This window comes from Narcine bancroftii, chromosome 12 (genome assembly GCF_036971445.1).
Source record: "Narcine bancroftii isolate sNarBan1 chromosome 12, sNarBan1.hap1, whole genome shotgun sequence".
In the NCBI taxonomy this organism is placed as follows: Eukaryota; Metazoa; Chordata; class Chondrichthyes; order Torpediniformes; family Narcinidae; genus Narcine; species Narcine bancroftii.
In genome coordinates this window covers 18,299,821-18,321,086 of record NC_091480.1, presented here as the reverse complement: position 1 = coordinate 18,321,086, position 21,266 = coordinate 18,299,821, and the positions used below count along the sequence as shown (strand labels likewise).

Here is a 21,266-nt window from a genome sequence, read left to right as displayed (position 1 = left end):
GGTCTTAAAAAAACAGACCAGTTCTCTGAAAAAAGTTTATCCAAAATAGGCCCAGTCCCAACCATTTTGGATAATTGGAGTTGTACTGTATATGTGTGTGTGTGATATTTATTTATTTAGTACGTAAATGAATATACTGCACACAAACACACACACACACACACACAACCCCTGCCCACCACCCCCCCCCCCCCAACTCATGTCAGTTCATGCACATTGTGAAGAAGATTGCTTTAAACATTTGTTAGGGGATAAAGGATAAAGCAGTAAATTTCCTATTGCCATAAATATCCTGACCTTCTGCCTCCTAATGACATCAAGCCTTCTGTTCCAGGCCATAATCCTTTCTCTCCCTATGCTGTTGAATCTGAAATCCTTCTGCACTTCCATCACAATCACTGTTCTGCTCCCCTATTTTTCTTGCTTGCAATATCTTCCCAGAACAGCAGACTCCTGAGTTACTGAAGCATTTATTTCCAATTGACTGCAGCACAATTTTTAGTAACGTGAGGCATTTTTTTTTCCCTGTCAAACCCCATTTTATAATTGAAGATGTGTTTCTATGGGAAGTTTTTATCTCCATTGTTATGTCCCCATGGGTTTGCAGTCTCGAGGTAATGGAGCTCTGGTTGAGGTATATCATATAGATTACATTTTTAATGTATTATTACTTGACAATGAAAGGAACTTTGTATTGTTTGAAGAGGAAAAAAGGTTGTTGTTTTAATTAACCAGGAGGGTTTGATGAAATACTGTTGTACAAGTGCCTTGTCAGTTTCCAAAGCAAATATTTAAGTGGCCACCTGCTGTGAACAGGGAGTCGATAATCATTGACCTTGAGAAAGCGGTAGCATGCTCTGATTATATTTTGTGTTGATTTGTACTTTCATATATGTTCACTAATGTCACATTTTTAATCCACATCGAATTTTTTAAATTATGAAATGTGAATTCCATTGGAGCAGATTTCTGCCACCTGAGCTGACATACAAAAGGGCACACTGGGATTCAGCATTCACCAAATTCCTTACCCACTGCTTCCGGATCATATAGTGCCACATGATACTTCCAAACCCCACTGTTCCCACCAGAACTCCTAGACACCATTCTCAGTGCTTTGCCACCCAATTCTTTTCCCCAGAAGTCAACCACCCAATTCATTTTGCGGGATTTAAACTTTGGATTGTTTAAAAAAAAATTTTGTGGTAGAGGAATAAGATCAAGATGTCAACAGTTTACTCCTAAGGAACACTCAAACACTTCTCAGTTCTCCTAACTCTGGGCTCAGAAAATTGCTCATTCCCAGTGCCATTTAAAAAAAAAATCCTTTTTCCTCAGCCCTAGTGCAGCCCACTGCAGTTCAAATGTATTTGATGTCTTCCTTTATTTTTTGAACTTTAAAAAGAGATGGGAAAGTCGATGCAACCTATGTGAATACTAAATAATCAAAGCTACCTTATTGTAATTTGCCTTAAAATATCATATCCTGTTTCAAATTCAAAAATACCATCAAAATGCATTGCAATAAAAATATTGACATTTAAATTGACTGTTGATCAGTGGCCCAGAAAATACATTCTGCACTGGACCACATATTGTAATATGTTTTTCTATTTATTGACAAAGGTATCTTCAGCAATAGATATTTTTCTTGCTTGCAATATCTTCCCAGAACAGCAGACTTTGAATGTCAAAGTGGTTATAAATGCAAATATTAGCCATGTCATTCGTTTCAAGCTTGAAATTAATATCATCCAGCAATCTGTGATATAATTGCATCAAATCACACTCTGAATTTACTTGCCTGAAATTATAAAGCTAGAAATGACAGAGGTTTAGCTTTGCAGTGGAATAATTTCTTGCACGTTGTATTGTGTACTGCTCCTAGCCTCAAAATGCAGTGATGCGTTGACTTTGTCTGATGAACAAAGGGATAATCTCTTTATTTCTGGTTGAATTTATAAGAATGGATGTTCTGCTCACATTCATCTGTGTCATCAGGTATGAGAAAAGTGGCTGTCGTTTTAAGATTTTTTTTTTAGTTTTTGCAGTTTTTTTTTAAAGTAGTTTTTTCTCTTTATATATTAATCAACATATATTTGTAAACTCTGAAATATTGTGATTTGATACGAACTGTTATCATGATCATATATGTGTCGATTTAAATAACATTTTTTAAACAGTGGCTGTCCCAGGATAGGGTCAGTCATTACCTACATCGTTTTTTAAAACAGTGGCATGATTTTTGCTGTCTTCTAGTCCCCGGGACCTGTCCTGAGAATTTTGACAAGTTATCACAAATGCCTCTAAAATAGTTGCAGTAGGATCCCTCTGTAATCAAGAGAAGGTTAGATATGTACATCGAGGTGAGAGGGTTGGAGGGTTATGGGTGGAGAGCGGAAGGGTCGAGCTAGTGGAGTTGTTCAAATGAACCAGTGCGGACTCGCAGGGCCGTGACATGGCCTGTTTCCGCGCCGTAAATGGTTATATGGTTATATGAAAGAAATTCACGTCATGCCTGCCCAGGGTTTTCTGATGAAGGAGCAATGTGAAACAGGGGCATTGAATTGCTACAATGTTCAAGTGCTTGTCAGTGTTAAAATGACTTGAAAACATATTTTTGCCAGTTCTAGCAGAGACAAAAGTTAAAGAATTTAATTGTAGTATTACGTGACCGTAATGAAACCTGCACCTTTAGAGGTTTCTAGCTGCAACAGAAATTTGTTGCCATTCTTTTGAATGTTTCAATAATTTCAGACAGGATTAAAAACTGTTTTTTGACCATCTTAGAGTAGTTTATTTTTCAATTGGATCTTGTGGTGTTAGAATTAAGAACATGGAGTTAGGACAGGCAATTTCTTTGACCATGTATTAATATCTTATTGTCTGTTCATTAATAATTTCTTTTTAAACTATAGTTTACTGTTTAGAGAGAAAATAAAGTGGAAAACTCAATGCTATTGAAACGGGAAATGGTTGCAATAGAGCTATTAAACTTAAAACAAAGCAAATGAAAAATTGTTCTGTATTTTCTCCATCTTCAATCTGTCATCTGAGCAATATTAAAAAGAATTGGCTTTTTGATTTTTTTTTAAATAAAGTTCTGTGAGTGATTTGGCCTTTTAAATTATTTTGGTTTCCATTTTATTTATTGCATAATACTATATTTTATTACCTTTATATTTTATCAAATTTTCCCATTTGGTGCAAGTTTCAAAAATCCCTGCTTTAAAAATAATCTGTAGAGAAAAAAGAAATCAACACTTTAAGGTCATTCTCTACCTCAGTGGGTCACACATACTCATATTTGGCCAAGAACATGCCTCCAACGATCTTAACGATTTCAGGGTGGATCTGATTTTGACAATGCAAAAGGAGCATTGTCACTGTTTGGGATTTTGCCTGCAATTTGGAATCTTGTTATGAAAGAAGATGTGCAATTGAGATGCTCGAGGTTCAAGGAATGCAAATTCTTCAACAAGATCTTTCAAATCTCTGAATCCTCCATGTAGAAGGGGAAAGCAGCGGGTGTATGGGAACATGATTCTGTCCATTTTCCTCTCAAGTAAGCCACTGTGCTAACTTATCAACACTCCTTCATGGTCTTTACACCAAAATCCTGGAACTCCCAACAGGTCTGTGGGAGTACTCAAAAGCACCTTCTGCCAAGTTTACAAGTCAGGAAAGCAGACACGGGCTCTGTTTTGTTAGGTGCCTGTGGATCAGATGCATTGATGGGACCTGGAACATATTTCAGCAACTTCACAACCTATACACGAATGATCAGATTTTGGATTGAATACCTTCTCACAACAACCTATCAGTTTTGCATTGCATGACAGAAATTTTGATCCTTGAGTGTTTGGTCAAGACGATGCCAAGTAAAAATTATGATGGGTTTGAAGGGTATGATTGGAAAGCAGCGAAATAACGAGGAAGTCCTAGTGAGGGTAAAAGTTGATAATAGCAGGACTTTTGAAGGCGCATTAATTGTAGTAGGGATCGGAATGTTGGAGCGAAGAAGTCAACACACTGATGGATGGTGTCAATAGCAGAGTTAATTTGACGTGACAGGGTGTCAAAAATGATTGTGCAGCTTGTAAAATCTGTCCTTCCACATCTAGGTTTTGAATAGTTTTACATGGTAAACGTCCAAAGGAAATATAGACTACCTGGAGGGAAATAGTTCACCTGGGACTCAAAGCACAGGGAAAACAATTGCGTACTTTTGCAGCCAGTGGGGTTGAAGGATTGGAAATTAGCAGCAGAAATAGAGAACAAGGAGGAAAATTGATTTGAAAGGAAGCATTTTTTTTTAAAGAATTTTTTTGAACGCTTCATCTGCAATTTAAATGTGAAGTGATGAGGTACCATGCTCCCAATGAAAGCAGAAGATTGTGGATAGAGAGAAAAACATTTCTATTTATGGTTGCTGACCTTTCATCAGAACTGCAGTTAAAATCTCCGAGGAGGTTATTACTTTTACAGAAACAAATGTTTGAAGGCCAGTAAGATTGAAGACAGGATATTATTTGATGATATGCAGCCAACATGAGGAATCTGAGGAGAAGCTGGAAAGAAAGTGGATAATGATTACAATTTAGGACACTTTGAAGTTCCAGGACAGGCAGCTGAAAAGATTAAATGTTGGGATTTGAGGGAGAATGTAGGTGCAGTAATAAATATTTGCTTTTTAAAGCCAAAAGATGAAAAAAATGACATTGGCCATTTGACGAATCCTCAAACAGATATTGATGTTGATATTCGCGGTAAAAGAGGCATATTTCATCCTTTGACAAGAAAAATCTGCTGAATTCTTGGAAATGGGCAACTGAGAGTGATAACGTAAATTTTCTGTCATTTATTTCTGCACTGCATGTGGAAGTCGGCTCGGCCACCATTTATAACCTTGTCTCCAATTGGTTGATCAGCTGCTTCAGAAATCATGTTGACATTGATCTGAACTTGCATGGTTCATCACCTAACCTTCACATTGCTGGGAGGTAGGGATGGGCTGGGGAGGAGGGGAGCTGCTGGTGTAGAAGCACAGCAGCATCGGCTAGCAGTTTCCACATGAATGTCGGGTCTGTGAGTGCGTCTCAGAGTTTGGTTCACCATGTCGGCTCTTAACCAGTTGATTTGTGCCCAGGTGCAGGTTGGGGGACTTCGAAGTGGCCCATTACTCATCTGCCTTGGGAGGAAGCCTAGTATTTTTCTATGCCTTTGCTAAGTTGGTATCGAGGGTTTTGTCACACCAGTCAGAAAACAGCAAAAAGCAATGTAGCAGACAATTTGTGGTGTCACTAGAGAGCTTCTGCACACTTCATTGTTTACTTGTTCATGATGGATATATTTCCGCTAATGCAAGGAATAAATAGTGTTGCTGTATGAATGGCTGTCGTCGTCCAATGAATAGTCTCTTGTACACCGTCACTGGGTGCCGATGCCAGACAATGGAGAATGACAGTCAGCTCAGAGAATGGAGCAGCAAATACAGAATGCTTCAGCCCCTCTTCATTGGCTGAAGCGCATCAGAAAAATGCCTGATATCTCTCAGGCATGGACTAGGCACAACTGGCTGAAGCAGTAAATGAAATAACTGATAAGCACAGTGGATTCTGGTGCCTTGCTATTGTACAGGCATTATTGGCTGCTGGACTTCGTAGCTCTTTTGATGTCTTCCAAAAGCATGCCATTTGTTAAAGTGAAAATAAATTTGTAAAGCTGAAATAATGGCAAAAAAAATCCATCAGTTGAATAGTTGTAAATTAATGAATAACCTTTTGTAATGGAGAAACCGAGGGACTGCAGATGGTGGAATGTAGAGCAAACAATGAGAGAAACAATGAATATTGCCTGGATTAATGGGTATGAATGATAAGGAGAGGTTCAAGAACTTGGGTTGTTTTTTCGGAAGTGTCAGAGTCTGAGGGGTGACCTGATGGAGTTTATAAAATGCTTGGGTAAGACGGTCAGAATCTTTTTCCCACAGTAAAAATGTCACAATAGACAATGACAATAGGAGCTGGAGTAGGCCCTTCGGCCTGTCGAGCCAGCACCGCCATTTTACAGATCATGGCTGATCACTACCATCAGTACCCCTTTCCAGCCTTATCCCCATAACCCTTAACTCCTTTGCCCACTAGAGTCTTATCTAACTCTCTTTTGAACATAATCAGCGAATCTCCCTCTACCACCCTGTGTGGCAGAGCATTCCACAGATTCACACTTCTCTGGGTAAAAAAATGCTTTCTCATCTCCGTCCTAAAGGGCCTACCCTGTATTCTTAAACTATGCCCTCTAGTCCTCGTCTCCCCCATCATTGGGAACAAGTAATCCGACTTCACCCTGTCTATCCCCCTGATAATTTTGTCTACCTCAATCGTGTCCCCCCATCATCCTTCTAAACTCCATCGGATACAAGTCCAGTTTTTCTAGCCTTTCAGCATATGTCAACCCCCGCCATCCCTGGAACTAACCTTGTAAATCTGCGCTGCACACCCTCTATAGCTAGTATGACCTTCCTCAAAATTGGAGACCAGAACTGGATGCAATACTCCAGGTGGGGTCTCACCAGGGCTCTGTTCAACTGCAGAAGGGCGTCTCTGTTCCTATACTCCAATCCCCTCTTTATGAAAGCCAACATGCTCTTAGCCTTCTTCACAGCTTTCTGAACCTGCATGCTAGTCTTCAGTGACCGGTTAGAGGACATATTAGAGGACATCATTTATGATAAGATGGTATGGTGCTGAAGAGAAATGGGTCAGAGGTCAATGCACAGGAGTATAAGAGTGGCAGAGAAGATCACTAGAGTCTTTCTTGCTCCTCCATCGACGTGATCCACCAGGATCAATGTCTGAAGATGGTGCACAGAATCATTGAGGACCCTTTCCATCCCTCACACAGAATCTTTCAGCTGCTCCCATCGGGAAGGAGATACCGGAGCATCAGACCCAGCACCATCAGGCTGAACGACCAAAGGAACTGCTCACACTATCCATCTGAGACGCTCATATTTACAAAACTATTTATTTATCTATTTATTTGTATACGTGAATACTTTCCTGCATATATATTTTTGTCTGAATGTGTGTTATGTCTGGTTGTGTGTCTGCGGGTTTTGCACCGAGGACCTGAGAACGCCGTTTCGTCGGGTTGTTCTTGTGCAATCAGAAGTCAATAAACATGACAAGGTGGGGGGTATACTTGATGGAGATGTCAGAGGCAATTCTTTTTTACACATAGTAGCCGGTGCTAGTAACAGGCTACCAGGAGTAGTGGTGAATGCACATACAATTGAAGTGTTCAAGGGACTTCTAACTAGATATATAAATATGCATTGAATGTATCATGGGTAAACAGTAGAATTTTATTTTAGTTTGGGCATCATATTTGGTGCAGATACTAAACCACGAAGTATACGACTAACTTTATTATATTACGCTAGCGGGAGCAAAGGGTACAAAGAGTAGAAATTTGTCACTCGTTCCCTGCACTGAGCTTTACTCAAAGTATACAGCATTTTGTCCCACCTTATACAGTCCTTTTTGGCTGTGGATTTTTCACAAGTTTCTTGCACTGGTTGTTTTGAGGTGTATTATTCTTGTTTCTCATCAGCATCTGTCTTTGTTTTTTTCTCTGAGGAGTGTAAATTAATTACATCAAACAGTTAACCTTGTCAAACAGTTAATCTCATTTAAGTTTTGGACCCCACATATTCAAGGTGATGTTTCCGAGGTCCTGTTTTTAAGATATATCAGGCACCTTTGTATTTATGCAACCTTGGTTTTGGTCTTATTGTCCGATGCTAATTCTTTATCTGCAGGGTTAATCAAATATTTATCACACATAAAGCAGAGGAAGCTTCTTTAATGTTTGACATTCCTGTGTGATATTTCTGCATTCTTTACAACATGTGGGTTGAAGGACCTTTTCTGTGTTGTTCTGTTCCACGTCCTACAGAATGTTTTGGGTTGGGACACAAGAAAAGGGTCTTGACCCCAAAATGTTGACTGCCCATCTCTTTGCAAGGAGGCTTCATGCCTTGCTGCTGAGTCCCTCCAGCCTCTCATTGTTTGAGTCTCTGTATTTAAAGATTTTTTTCATGTCGCTCATTTATTCATTTAGCAGATTTTCTGAAGCTCATTTTAACTTCAAGATAACTGTGTTTGGTTTGGACAAAAAGTTAAATGTTGACATTTTTAAACACAACCCAAACTATCTCAATTATAAAAGAACCAGAATATGTGACGCATGACCAACATGTACTTTAGAGGCTGATCAAGTATTTAAACCCTTTTAAGGGGGTTGCATTGCCTTCCTTTTAATTTGGTTTTGACTTTTAATTCTGTGCCTGGGTTAGCTGGGTTGTTGGGAATTCAACTAATAAATGGAACATTAATGTCTGGATCAGTATCATAAATGTCTATGGGTCAAGAGGAGCAGGTTTCTGACAGCTCGCAATCGAATCTGGCCACTGTCAGCAAGGCTCAACTTGCCCTCTCAAACTTGTGTCTCTGCTCAAAATTCCCCAGTCAGCCGACCTGCATCTGGGGATTGTGTCATCCAATTGGGCAGCCAAATCAGTCCAACTCATTTCAAAGCAGGGAATTTCTGGATTTTTCCACTCCAGTTCCAGCCTGCAGCCCTAATAGCCAGTCCCACTGCAGTCCATGGGCTAGTATCCTGCTTTGAAATGGAGATAGACTAGATTTTTCAAAGCTTTGATGTTGCTTTTTTTAAAAATTTCATGTTGTACGGTTAGTGTAATGGTGAGTGCAGTGCTATCACAGAGTAATCAACCTGGGTTTGGATCCAGTGCCATCTGTAAGGAGTTTGTACATTTTTCTCATGTCTGCCTGGGTTTCGTCTGGGCACACTTGTTTCCTCCCACCCTCCAAAAACGTACAAGGTATATAGTTCATTAGTGTGTTTGGGCGGCAGGGGCTGGAGGGGTCCATTACTGCACTGCTTCTTTAAATTAAATTAATTTTTTTTAATTGCAGGAAACTGTGGTGTTAGAATTTTAAGATGAAATTCCATTTCGTGAAACTTAAAAATAGGCCACTGAAAAGGTGTTAAACATTCAACAGTCCCTACTCTTTCATTTATATCCTAATCTATTTGAGATGAGAGAAGATAATGCAAAACCTTTAAACTGCCTTCTGCATCGAGTGTTGATTTTCATTATCTTGAATATAACCATACATCATTGTAGAGTGTGTGCATTATACAGAGGATAGATCACTGCAGAGTGGAGACTGATGTTCTTGATAACATGAACATTGCATGCATTGTAAATGATAAATGATCTGTTCCCTTGTGCACAGTGTTATGATTGAAGACAGGAACTTCATGCTTTCACATAGTAACATGAATATTCACCATTTGGCTTTATGTCATGCAGGTTTACATCCGGATCAAAGATGATGAATGGAATGTGTACAGGAGATATACTGAATTCAGAGCATTGCACAATAGACTACGGACCAAATTCCCGACAGTGAACTCTTTTCATTTTCCACCCAAAAAAGCTATTGGAAACAAGGTATTTTGTGGAAATGTGCACATTTTCTCATTTAAAAAATAATTTCAAAAATCAAGGATGTTTTAGTTCAAGTATATATGTCTTCATTGTAACTTCTCTAAGATTGCTTAAACCGTATATTGAATTTAGAGGTGCAACAAGCATGGATGGAAATGAAACTAACTGATCAAACTGAAGTAGAAAGATAATTGCTTGCTTTAAAATTTATCTTTGAATTCAGTTTTGGTAGCTTTCTTCCCATGCCTTCAGGGCTTGCCCATTGAAACATCAGAAATGGATTTTACCAGCAGAGTTTGCATTAGCTTCCCATCCCTAATTGCATCAGAGAAATGATAGTGAACTACTGCTTTGAAACGTTGTTGCCTACATGGTGAGGGAACACTCACTGGCGTCCGTGACATTTCCAATGTGGAGAACCAGTGGTGGTGAAGAAATGGTCTTAAACATCCACATTATTCAGAGTGGGAGTCGCAGATGTTGTTCCAGCCTCGCTGCTCTCGTCCTGCCTGGTGGTTGAAGTAAAAACACCATTCTGGCGAAACTTAGCAGGTCAAACAGGGTACCTTTGAAGAGCAAGGATAAAGATACCTAACCAACATTTCAGGCGATTTCTTTGCTACATTTCTTTGCTGTTTGATCTGCAGAGTCTCTCCAGCATTGCTTTTTTGTCTTTGATGGTGTTTTTTGAATGATGTTCAATCTGCCCTCATTCTGGCAAGTGGAACGTATTCCTGAATTGGGGATGGTGGGAAAGCTTTAGGGAATTCACCACAGTCAATAGCGGCATTTTTGACAGCATTTGGTTCAGCCTCATCTTTGGTACTCACTGCCACAATTGAGGAAGGGGGTGTTTTTGGAAACCCCACTTGCATTCACAATTAGTTGATGCAAGACTGCAAATCTTTGATCTGATGCATTTATTGTAGGATCATTTTGCTTTCTATCCTGCATCCTGCCTTTGTTGTATATCATTCATGTTTCCAGTGTGCCAGTTGTTATTCCTGGCATGCTCTGTCATTCTTCTCACTGAATTGCAGTTAGTGAATCATAATGTAACCAGCTTGTTGAGAGAAGTTTAGAATTTCACTAGCACAATGTAGCTTAACATTCAGCAAAGCAGACACACAACCCAGAAAAGTGTGATGGTCCCAGATCATATAGGTCAAAATGGCCAGCAACTATTTAACTTCTCCTTCACTGCCATCTGCGATGGATGGCTCCATTTACCACCCATAGGTTGATGAAGATGCAGTCAAGTCAGTTATCCTTCGTTTTTCTTTCCACTTGCCACTTTGAGTAGCTTTGTTCTTCAGGACTTGACCAGATCAGAGATGAAGTTAAAAAGCCACTTGATAATGAATCTCAACTTCTGCTTCCTTGCTTTTATTAGTACTTCCAAATATCAAGGAGCATCCATTCATATGGGAGAAGGGTGATTTCTTAGGCCATGTTCAAAATGTATTCTCACAGTTATAAGATGCAGTGAAAACACAATGCTGGATAAACTCTGCAGGTTAAAAAGTGTCCTTTATAGAGCAAAGGTAAAAATACATACCCGACGTTTCAGGCTTGAGCCCTTCATCAAGGTATGGAAATATGTCGGCAGGCTTTCGAGCAAAAGAGCAATGTGGGGGGGGGGGGGGGTGTGGTCACAAAGGAGGTGTTAGGTGGAGAAGGGAGGGAGGGGACAGCTGCGATCAAGGGGAGGAGGGATGGCTAGGTGAGGGGAGGGGGAGGAAGGGAAAAGAATTGGAAAAGAGGAGGGAAGGAGGGAGGAAGGAGAGCAGGTTAGCAGAAAATGAATAGTTGATGTTAATGCCATCTGGGTGGAGAGTGCCCAGACAGAAAATCAGGTGTTGTTCCTCCAATTTGCAAGTGGTCCTGGTGGGATAGTATACAAGGCCAAGGGCAGACATGTGAGTATGGGAGTGTGACACAGAATTGAAATGGTTGGCTGCTGGGACGTCTTTGTCACTGAGGCGGATGGAGCAAAGGGTGCTCAGCAAAGTGATCTTCAAATCTGTGCCCCGTTTCTCCGATGCAGTGATAGAGGTTGTTTTGCAAGGAGACAAGTAGACATCCCACAAGGAGTGCAACAAGTAAAATAGTACATAGGTATCAAAGTACAGAGTTGAGAGAGAGAGCGATATCTGTTGATACAGACTAAAGGCAATGTAATTTTATTATTTTGGATTCATTCAGTAGACTGATAACGGCAAGAAAGAAACTCTCCTTGAATCTGGTGGTGCCATGGTCTTACACTCGTAAATCTTCTTCCTGACTGGAAAGGGGTAGAGATGGTGGTTGGGATGGGATGAGGTATGTGGTACATTAGCTGTTTGTCCAAGGCAGAGGGAATTATATATGGAGTCAATGGAGGGGATGGGCCTATGTGTGGTGGCCTGAGTCATATTCTCAATCCTCTTTTGTTTCATGCGCCTTGGGCTGAGCAGTTCCTATACTTGGCACCCTAACAGGATGCTTTCAATAATACACCTGCAGAAGTTGTTCAGGGATGCTGTTGACTTGCCAAATTTTCTTGTCCATTGCATTGATCAGAGCATTCTACCTTATGAAGGGCCCAAGCACAAAATATTAGTTAACTTTGACTTCCTATGGATTCCTCTTGATCTGCTGAGCTTCTCCACCACTTTTGTGTACTGCACTTGACCCAGATTTTCTTGTTTAACTCCAGGTCATTGGAGATGTTTATCTCCAGGTACTTAAAGCTGTGCACCCTTCACATAGCACGAGTGTTGCAGATTAGGAAGTGAGGTCCAACCCTCCTTTAGATGTCCATAACCAACTCTTTGGTCTTGTTGACATTGAGGTAGAAATTGTTGTCCTGGCACCAAGCCACGTCCACCCCCCCCACCTCTCTCTCTGTGAATCATTGTTGAAGATCCTGCTCACAATGGTCATATCATTTGTGAATTTACAGATGGATTTGGAAGTGTGTTTGGCCACACGGTCGAGCTCCACGTTGTATCGCCAGGTTAATGTTAGGGGCTCCTGAGGTCTTGCATATCGCTCCAGTGTGTCTGTCCTTCTTAGGGAACAGATCACACCCAGGATTGTGATGGAGGAGCCTCAAACATCAGCTGAAAAATGCAATTCTGTGGACTCCATTCTATCCACGTGTAACCTAATCAGTCCATGGAGTATGTCCTTGTTAAGGAACAATTCCAAAGTTGTGTAAGTGGAAAATTTTTGCAAGTTTGGCTATGTTCCACTGAATTGTAGGTGGGCAAGTTTGCACAAAGATTATTTATTTTCATTTCAATTCAATATTTTTCTACCAATTATTGAATCTTGAAAGAGATTATCGTAATTTTGAAGGCCAAATGGAGTCAGAAAGAGGTTGGGTTTGATTTCCTAATCGGAAGCTGTATTTTACATGCTGCTGATGGAGTGACTGTTGTAATCTCCCCATTGCTGTGGCGGGGAACATCAACAATTTTCTCTTTAGCAATCTAAATGAATGGAATATCATGTGCAACTACAACACAAAGTCAAAGTGGGACAAAATAATGTCCCATTAAATGAAAAATTAAAGCCTTGCTGATACACGGGGCAGAAATTATTCCAGGTAATAGGTAGTGTGGGATTGCATTTTGTTTTCCACACAGCAACATCTTTGATGTATCAACTTGTGTATCTTCTGAAGAGCATGTAGTGTTGTTTTAATTCAATCCCATGGGTCTGCTTTCTTGTTACAATTGAGTTAAACATCAGATGAAACAGATATACATCATCAGCACAGTTAATGCTCTGTACTTAATTGCATAAACACTGCAGAGAGGGATGACAAGCTGTTTATGGCAAAGGGAAGGTGAGGAAATGAGACCAATTGGGACGCCCCTTTTAACAGTTCATGGAAGATGTGAATGAACAATTGGCTCGATAATGTACTCCAAAATTGTAATTCTGGATTTACTTCACTCCAAGTCATGATGGATAGATAGTCTGTGAGTGCTAAGTAGAAGTCTTTCTGCTTTGGGCCTTATTTGGAAAGAACATGCTGGCATTGGAAAAGGTTCACAGAAGATTTACTAGAATGAAAGGGCTAGCATATGAGGAATGTTTGTCAGCTCTTAGACTGTACTCGTTGGAGTACAGAAGTATGGGGGGGGGGGGACCTCCTAGAGACATTTTGAATACTGAAAGGCCTGGACAGATTAGATGTGGCAAGGTTGTTTTCCAGGGTAGGATGGTGGGGAATACTTGGACAAGAGGGCATAACTAAAGGATAAAAGGACGTCAATTTAAAACAGAGATGCGGACATTTTGTTTTAGTCAGAGAGAGTCATGAGACTGTGGAAATTGTTGCCACAGGCAGCTGTGGAAGTGAGGTCATTAGGTGTATTTAAGGCAGAGATTAACAGGTATTTGATTAGTCAAAGTTTTACGGTGAGAAAGCTGGGCTGAGCGGGAGGATGGATCAGCTCATGATTAGAATGGTGGAGCAGAGCTGATGGGTCAATGGGCCTACTTCTGCTCCTATATCTTTTGATCATGAATATATGCACGTGAAAGCCAATGGAGGCTAATAACTCAAAATAGTTTTGCAATGTAATTCTTTGAAAGGACTCACTTTTCAAGAAAATTTTCATAAGGGCAGAAGTTGGAGCAAGGGAGAGCCATCTGGCCCATCATGTCTGTTCATGACTGATCTAGCTGTGGACTCGCTCACATTTACCTGTTATTTCGACATAACCCTTCATTCTCATCTGTGCCTTAAATGCATTTTATGAGACAGGCCTACTACTTCCTTGAGAATTTCAGATTCACCACTCTCTGGGAAAAGTAGTTTCTCCTCTTTTCCATCCTAAATTTACTCCACCGATTCTTGAAGCAATGTTCCCCCATTTTAGTCTCACCTACCAGTGGAAACAACATTCCCACTTGTAGTGCACTACCAGTAACAACCAAGACTAGGCTGAGGGAACGATAGGCTTTAATATACAGAAGAACCTTGCTGGCCCGGATCCAGGTATAGGAATGGAGGAAAGGGAGAGGTGGCTTGACCTTTAAGCCCCAGGACCACAGGAGAGGAGTCATAGGGTATGAGTCATCAATGGGCGGACCAGCTCCATATATACAGTACCCAACAATAACTATATACAACTATATCACCACACCACTGCTATTTTATCTATTCTTTTCATGATTTTATATGTTTCTATATGCTTCCATCTCATTCTTCTGAACGGCAGCGAATATAGTCCCAGGCAACTCAAACTCTCCTCATAGGCTCACTCTTTTATTTTCAGAATCAACCTGGTGAACCTTCCCTGCACTGCCACCAAAGCCAGAATATCTTTTCTTAAGTAAGGAGACCAGAATTGCACAAAATACTCCAGGTGCAGCCTCAGCAGTATCCTGTTGAATCGCAGCAGAAGCTCCCTGCCCTTAAATTCAATCCCTCTCGCAATGAAGGCCAACATTAATTTGCCTTCTTGATTACTTGTTACACCTGCAAACCAAGATTTTGTGATTCATGCCAAGCATTCCCAAGTCCTTCTGCACAACATGCTGCAATATTTCACCATTTAAATAATAATCTAATTTACTATTTTCCCTCCAAAGTGGATGTCGTTGTATTTATCAACATGAGTACATGCCAAACCCTGCCTATTTGTTTAATAACTTATATCTATCTGCAATGTTCAAATCCTTTGCACAATTTGCTTTTCCACTCAAATTATTGAATGTACTATGTATACTCGTGTAATAATAATAACAGCCTGCAGCTGACGTGGACATTTACCCCCTCCATAAATCTTCGTCCGCGAAGCCAAGCCAAAGAGAGAATAGAAATTGTGTAATAGTGGACACCCCCACCCCCTTTTGACCCAAAAATTGCATGTTTCCCTTGTGACCTGTGTAAAAGTCAATCCCCCTATTTTGGCTATGACCACCTATCCATCCGAGCTCCCAATGCCCCGACCACAAACCCAACCCCTGACTGCCTATATACCGGAGCTCCCGATGACCTAACCACTAGCCCATCCAAGCTCCCAACACCCCTGCCGCCCGTTCATCCGAGCTCCTGACCTTGAACCCTCACCCTGGCCACCCACCCGCCAGAGTTCCTGGAAGCCCAACTGCCTGCCCATGGGTGCTCCTGATGGCCCAAGTGCGGACTTACCACTCGGTCCCGGCCATCCAAGCTCCTGAGGCCTTGAATGACGCAGGTACTTACCATGGTTAAAAGTAATATCCTCCCCACCCAAGTTTGACCTGAAAAATAGGTCCCAGAAACTCAACTATTACACGAGTATATATGATAGATATGCTACACCTGGTTCCTTCTTCCAAATTATGAAAGTATATTATGATCCCTGTGACATTCTGCTCACCACTGATTACCCACCAGAGAAGGACCCACCAGCTCTCCGACTTCTATTAGTTAAGTAATCCTCAACCTGTGTTAATAAATTAACCTCAATTCCATGCAGCCTTTTCTTCTGAATAAGTCTTTTATGTGGTACCTTCTTGAATGCATTCTTGGAATCCAAGTATGGCAAATCCACCTGTTCCCCTCTATCTACTGCACTCAACAAAATCCAGTAAATTTGTGAAACACGATCCACCCTTTTTGAATCCCCAATGCATGTACCCTATGGAACAATTCCTATTCATGTTTGTTTCAGTCAAACAGCATGGTAACAGGCCTTTCCGGCCCACAAGCCTGTGCCGCCCAAGTACTCTAATTAGCCTACAACCCTCTTACATTTTGAAAGGTGGGAGGAAACCCGTGCAGACTCGGGGAGAACATACAAACTCCCTTCAGACAGTGCCGGATTGGAACTTGAGCCGCTGGCACTGTAATAGCGTTGCACTAACTATGCAGCCCTTATGTCTTGTTATTGCTTCCTTAATAATAGCTTCAAACATTTTCCCGTCAACCGAAGTCAAGCTTACTGGCCTACAGTTACCTTCCTTTTTCCTGCAACCTTTTTCAAATATTGGCATGAAATTTGCTGTCTTCAAATTCTCTGGGGCTTGCCCAGAATCCAGAGAATTTTGGTAAATTACCACAAGAAATGCCCGCCATTTCTTTCATTATTGTCGGATGCATTCCATTAATTGCACTGAGGTTATCACCTCTTCATCTCAACCTTCTGCAACTTGGGAATCAAATCTGAAAATAAATGTCTCGGTAATACAGCAGTTCCTCGCTGAGCAAAATCATTCCTAGTCGACCTGTTAATGGCACTGGAATCTCCACAGGTAACGAACAGGCTTCCAGCATTTATGCTTCATCTTTTGGTCATTCATTAGAAGAACTTTGAGTGCAGTCTGTGGCATCATCTGCCTGAATGAGAAGGTGTGAACTGTGGGGAGGCTGAAGGGAGAGCCGAAAGAAGCTTATACAATCATGAGAGGGAAATGATGTTTAGAATGCAGTAAATATTAACTGTCTTAGTAACCAGAGGAATATTTCTGAGCTTTAATTTTTCATTCAGCTAACAGTGGGTCAGCAGAATGTAGTTTTGGCTACATTCCAGACATAAAATTGAAGATCTTTTATATTGAGAAGCAGCTGGATAACAAATAATATTAAGCCTGGAATTAACGCAAAGTATGAGTGTAGAATTCTTGATTTATGACTTAATGAAATTGTGCAAATCTACAACGGTCTTTAGAAAACTGTAGAGGAAATGTTGTCAGAAAATTTTGCACCAAGTAAATCCATGCAATGTCCAGTGTGTATTTCTGGAACTTAAAACAGGTCAGCACAGGAACAGGCCCGTGGTCCCAGGTGTCAGTGCCGAACACGATGCCCCATTTAAATGGAAACTTTGCTCTTGCTAGCCCTCCATCTCTTCCATATTTGTGCTTCTGTCCATAAGCCTTTTAAATGCCACTATTGTATATACTGTGCTTCTCACAGCCTTTTTGCCCCACACATCTGCCTCACCTTAAAGACATATCCTCTACTATGTAACATTTTCACTTTGATTCTGTCTGTTTACATCTCAGTCCCTCTCATGATTGTATAAGCTTCTTTCGGCTCTCCCTTCAGCCTCCCCACAGTTCACACCTTCTCGTTCAGGCAGCATCTATGTCAATCTCTTCGGTGCTTTATCCAAAGACTTGGCACCCTCCTGTTAATGGGATGACCAGAATAGCAGGCGGCACTCCAAGTGTGACCTAACCAAATTTATACAGCTGAATAATGATTTGCTTGCTTTCACACTCAAAGGCCCACCCAATGAAGTCAAGCATTCCTGCTGAGTTCCTCCAGCGTTTCGGTGTTTTTTAGTACCATACACCTTTATCACTTTATCCACTTGATGATGTTTTTGCTTGAACCATCACGTTCTCCCTCTTTATGCAACTTCCACATGGTTAAGAGGACCATGCTAATTCAGTGCCAAAAAAAAACGGAGGGAATTTCCAGGCCTTGAGCTCTTAATTTCATTTCCCACACCCAAGGCAAAAATTATAACCTTCACCCAAAATGGCATTTCATCTTGAATGATCTCATCCATGTGTTTTTATCGATTAGACCCTGTCAATGTAAAGATATAGATATTACAGCAGGAAATAAATGGTTTGTGATTTATGGAATATGTCTATGTGTAGGAATGTTATGGAATATGAATATGTCTATCCTTGTTAAATTTAGACAGTAACAGGCCATTTCGGCCCACAAGCCCATTCTTGCCAATTATACCTGATTAGCCTGCAAGCCACAGTATATTTTGAACAGTGGGAGGAAACTGGAGCCTCCATGCAGACACGAGGAGAAAGTACAAACTCCTTAAAGACACCGCGGGATTCGAACCCAGGTCCCAATCGCTGGTGCTGTAACAGCATTGCGCTAACCACTACGCAAACCTTGCCACCCTTTTGTAGATATGTTAAGTATATGATCAGATTTTCCCATGAGCCACTACGATTTCACAACTGTTGATAACCAAGTGGTTCTTGTCCCCTACCCCCTCCCATCGACGTGATCCACTGGGATCGTTTTCTGACGAGGGCGCGCAAAATTATTGTGGACCCCTTCTACCCTGCGCACAGGTCACTCCCTTTGGGAAAGAGATGCAGGGTTATCAGAGCCAGCACCACCAGGCTGAGGAACAGCTTCTTCCCACAGGTATTGAGAATGCTGAGCGACCAAAGGAACTACTCACACTAACAATCTGAGACTGTCATATATTCATGAAACAATATATTTAATTATTTGTATCGATGAATACATGTCCTGCATACGTATTGTATGCGTTGTGTCTGGTCATGTATCTACTGAGGACTGGAGAGCGTTGTTTCGTCGGGTTGTATTTGTACAATCAGATGTCAGTAAACTTGACTTGGAGGACGAAGACAATCTATTAGAATGTATTTATCAAGAGTGACTTTAAAATTGATGCAGTGTTCTGCTTATGCTTTTATACAGACAGATCAACATGTGTGTGCATGCTCACATATGTAGTTAAATGAAAGCCAATTTAGTCCAATAACAGAAAATGTTTTTTGTAAAAAAAATTTTCATTGCAAGGACTCACTTTTGATTCTAAATAGATGATTCTTACAAGGATCATTTGGCAGGAATTGCTTATGTGGCAGTTACTTAAGTTGAATTAATGATTGATGAATTGATTGAATTGAATCGTTTTATTGTCCGATGTACTGAGACTGTATCAAGCTTTGTTTTTTGCGCACTTCAGACAAGTCAACCCACACAGCAGATAATTCAATAATAACAAATAAGAAAATGAATAATCAAGGCACAACAATTTAAAGGTTTCTCTTATTGTTGTGTAATAATATATTAAAAATGTACTCTACATATATTAAATGTAATGTAATAGCCACTGAGGCCCTAGCTGGCCCGCTGTCAACATCCTCGAGGGTTGTCTCCTCTGCTTCTCCTTCTCAACGGGGGAGCCCTTCCTGTTTCCGGTGCGCTGCGCCGGTCCTCTGCTCCCACAAAGTCTTCATCCCCTGTGACCACTGCTGACAACAGACTGGCAAGGGCAAACAGCTCATTCTGCAGGCTGTACAAAGCCATTGTTCTGACCACCATCTTGTATGGCTCTGAGTCGCGGGTCACCTACTGTCATCACCTACAACTCCTTGAGCGCTTCTACCAGCGCAGCCTCTGCACCATCCTCAATGTCCATTGGAGTGACCTCATCACCAACATTGAAGTCCTTGAACAGTTGGAGATTACCAGCATCGACACCATGCTATTGAAGACGCAGCTATGCTGGGCAGGGCACGTCTCTAGGATAGAGGATCATCGCCTGGCCCAAGACTGTGCTGTATGGTGAACTCTCCACTGACCACCATGATAGAGGGGCTCTGAAAAAGAGGTATAAGGACTCTCTGAAGAAATTCTTTGGTGCCTGTCACATTGACCATTGCCAGTGGTCTCCTCTAGCCTCCGATCGCATGGCCTGGCGACACATCATTCACCAGTCTGTCTCCTCCATCAAGAATGCACGTAGGGCTGGCCTTGAGGACAAAAGGAAGTGGAGCATCCAATTCAGAACAGAACTTCCCTCGCAGCTGCTGGGGCCGGGGCATGTCTGTCCCGCGCCGGCCTCGACATTTGCCAGCTAGTCTGCAGCAGATGTAGACAGCCCCCTTCATTCTCGAAGCCAAGCCACGAGGACAGCCGCTGAGCCCCTCGCTGGCCCGCTGTCACCGTCCCCAAGAGCCGTCTCCTCTGTTTTTCCTTCTCAACAGAGGGAGTCCTTCGTGTTTCTGCTGCACTGCGCCCGACCACTGCTCCTGCGGTGTCTTCAACCCCTGTATAGAACTCTGGCATTAGGACCGGGCATTTGAATCCTTCGGAGCAGCACTGTTCACTCCACTCTCCCAGGTCCACACCAATGGCAGAGCTGACAGCACTACCAGGTGCTGGAAGGAAAGTACAGTTTTTTTAAGAAAAGGGTGAAGTGGCATAATTCCTTGCCAGTGTGAGTCTGGTAACAGCAGAAAGGAAACTGCGTTTGAATCTGGAGGTCTATGTATCTTCTGGCTGAAGAAAAGGGAGAAGAGAGTGTGCTTGGGTTGAGTCCTTTAATATGTTAGCAGGATTCCTGTGATAGCGGGAGGTATAAGCAGACTCAGTGGAGGGGATGTTGCTTTAGAGCTGCATTAGAATTTAAATTTAAAATGTACATTTAACTTAAAGGGAGGAAACCAGAGCAGCATGAGAAAACACACATGGTCACAGGGAGGACATACGAACAGACAGTTCCAGATTCGAATTTGCTTTGCTGGCACTGCAATAGAGTTGTGCCAACAACTAATGCTAACTGTGCTATCCAAATGAAACCATAAAGATAATCTGCTTAACTGAGCTTCCCTCTCAAATCTAGTAATCCACAGCAATGTGGCAGACGTCAGCAGGAAAACTCTGGAGCTATCCTGAGGCTAGGAAGATGAAAGGAGCAATGGCGTTCGAGGCACAAGGTCAACCGAGTGACGGCACCAAAAGCAAATAGTATAGTTTCAGGGGAAATGTGGGAAATAAAACTGGGTGAGCAGAAAACACACTAAATGAGTCCAGTCACTAAGAAGCTGCTTGGGAACCTGACCGTATGGACCACATCCCAGGGTTCTAAAAGAGGTAGCTGAAGAGATTGTGAGCACATTAGTCATTATTAGTAGTTAATTCTCCCCGCCATCGACAAAATTTAAATGGAACGTTGCCGTTGAAGAACAGCAACAATCATCAAGGAGCCACACCACT

General features: G+C 41.5%; 1 protein-coding gene across 2 annotated transcripts in view; it reads left to right on the top strand.

Moving 5' to 3' along the window:
• The window catches only part of snx29 (sorting nexin 29), a 354,925-nt gene that overhangs the window by 280,393 nt on the left and 53,266 nt on the right, over positions 1-21,266 (top strand). For both annotated transcript variants that reach the window (XM_069905804.1, XM_069905805.1), the window contains one exon: positions 9,407-9,547. In XM_069905804.1, the coding sequence (XP_069761905.1) occupies positions 9,407-9,547 (141 nt within the window). The remainder of the gene's footprint in view (positions 1-9,406; positions 9,548-21,266) is intronic.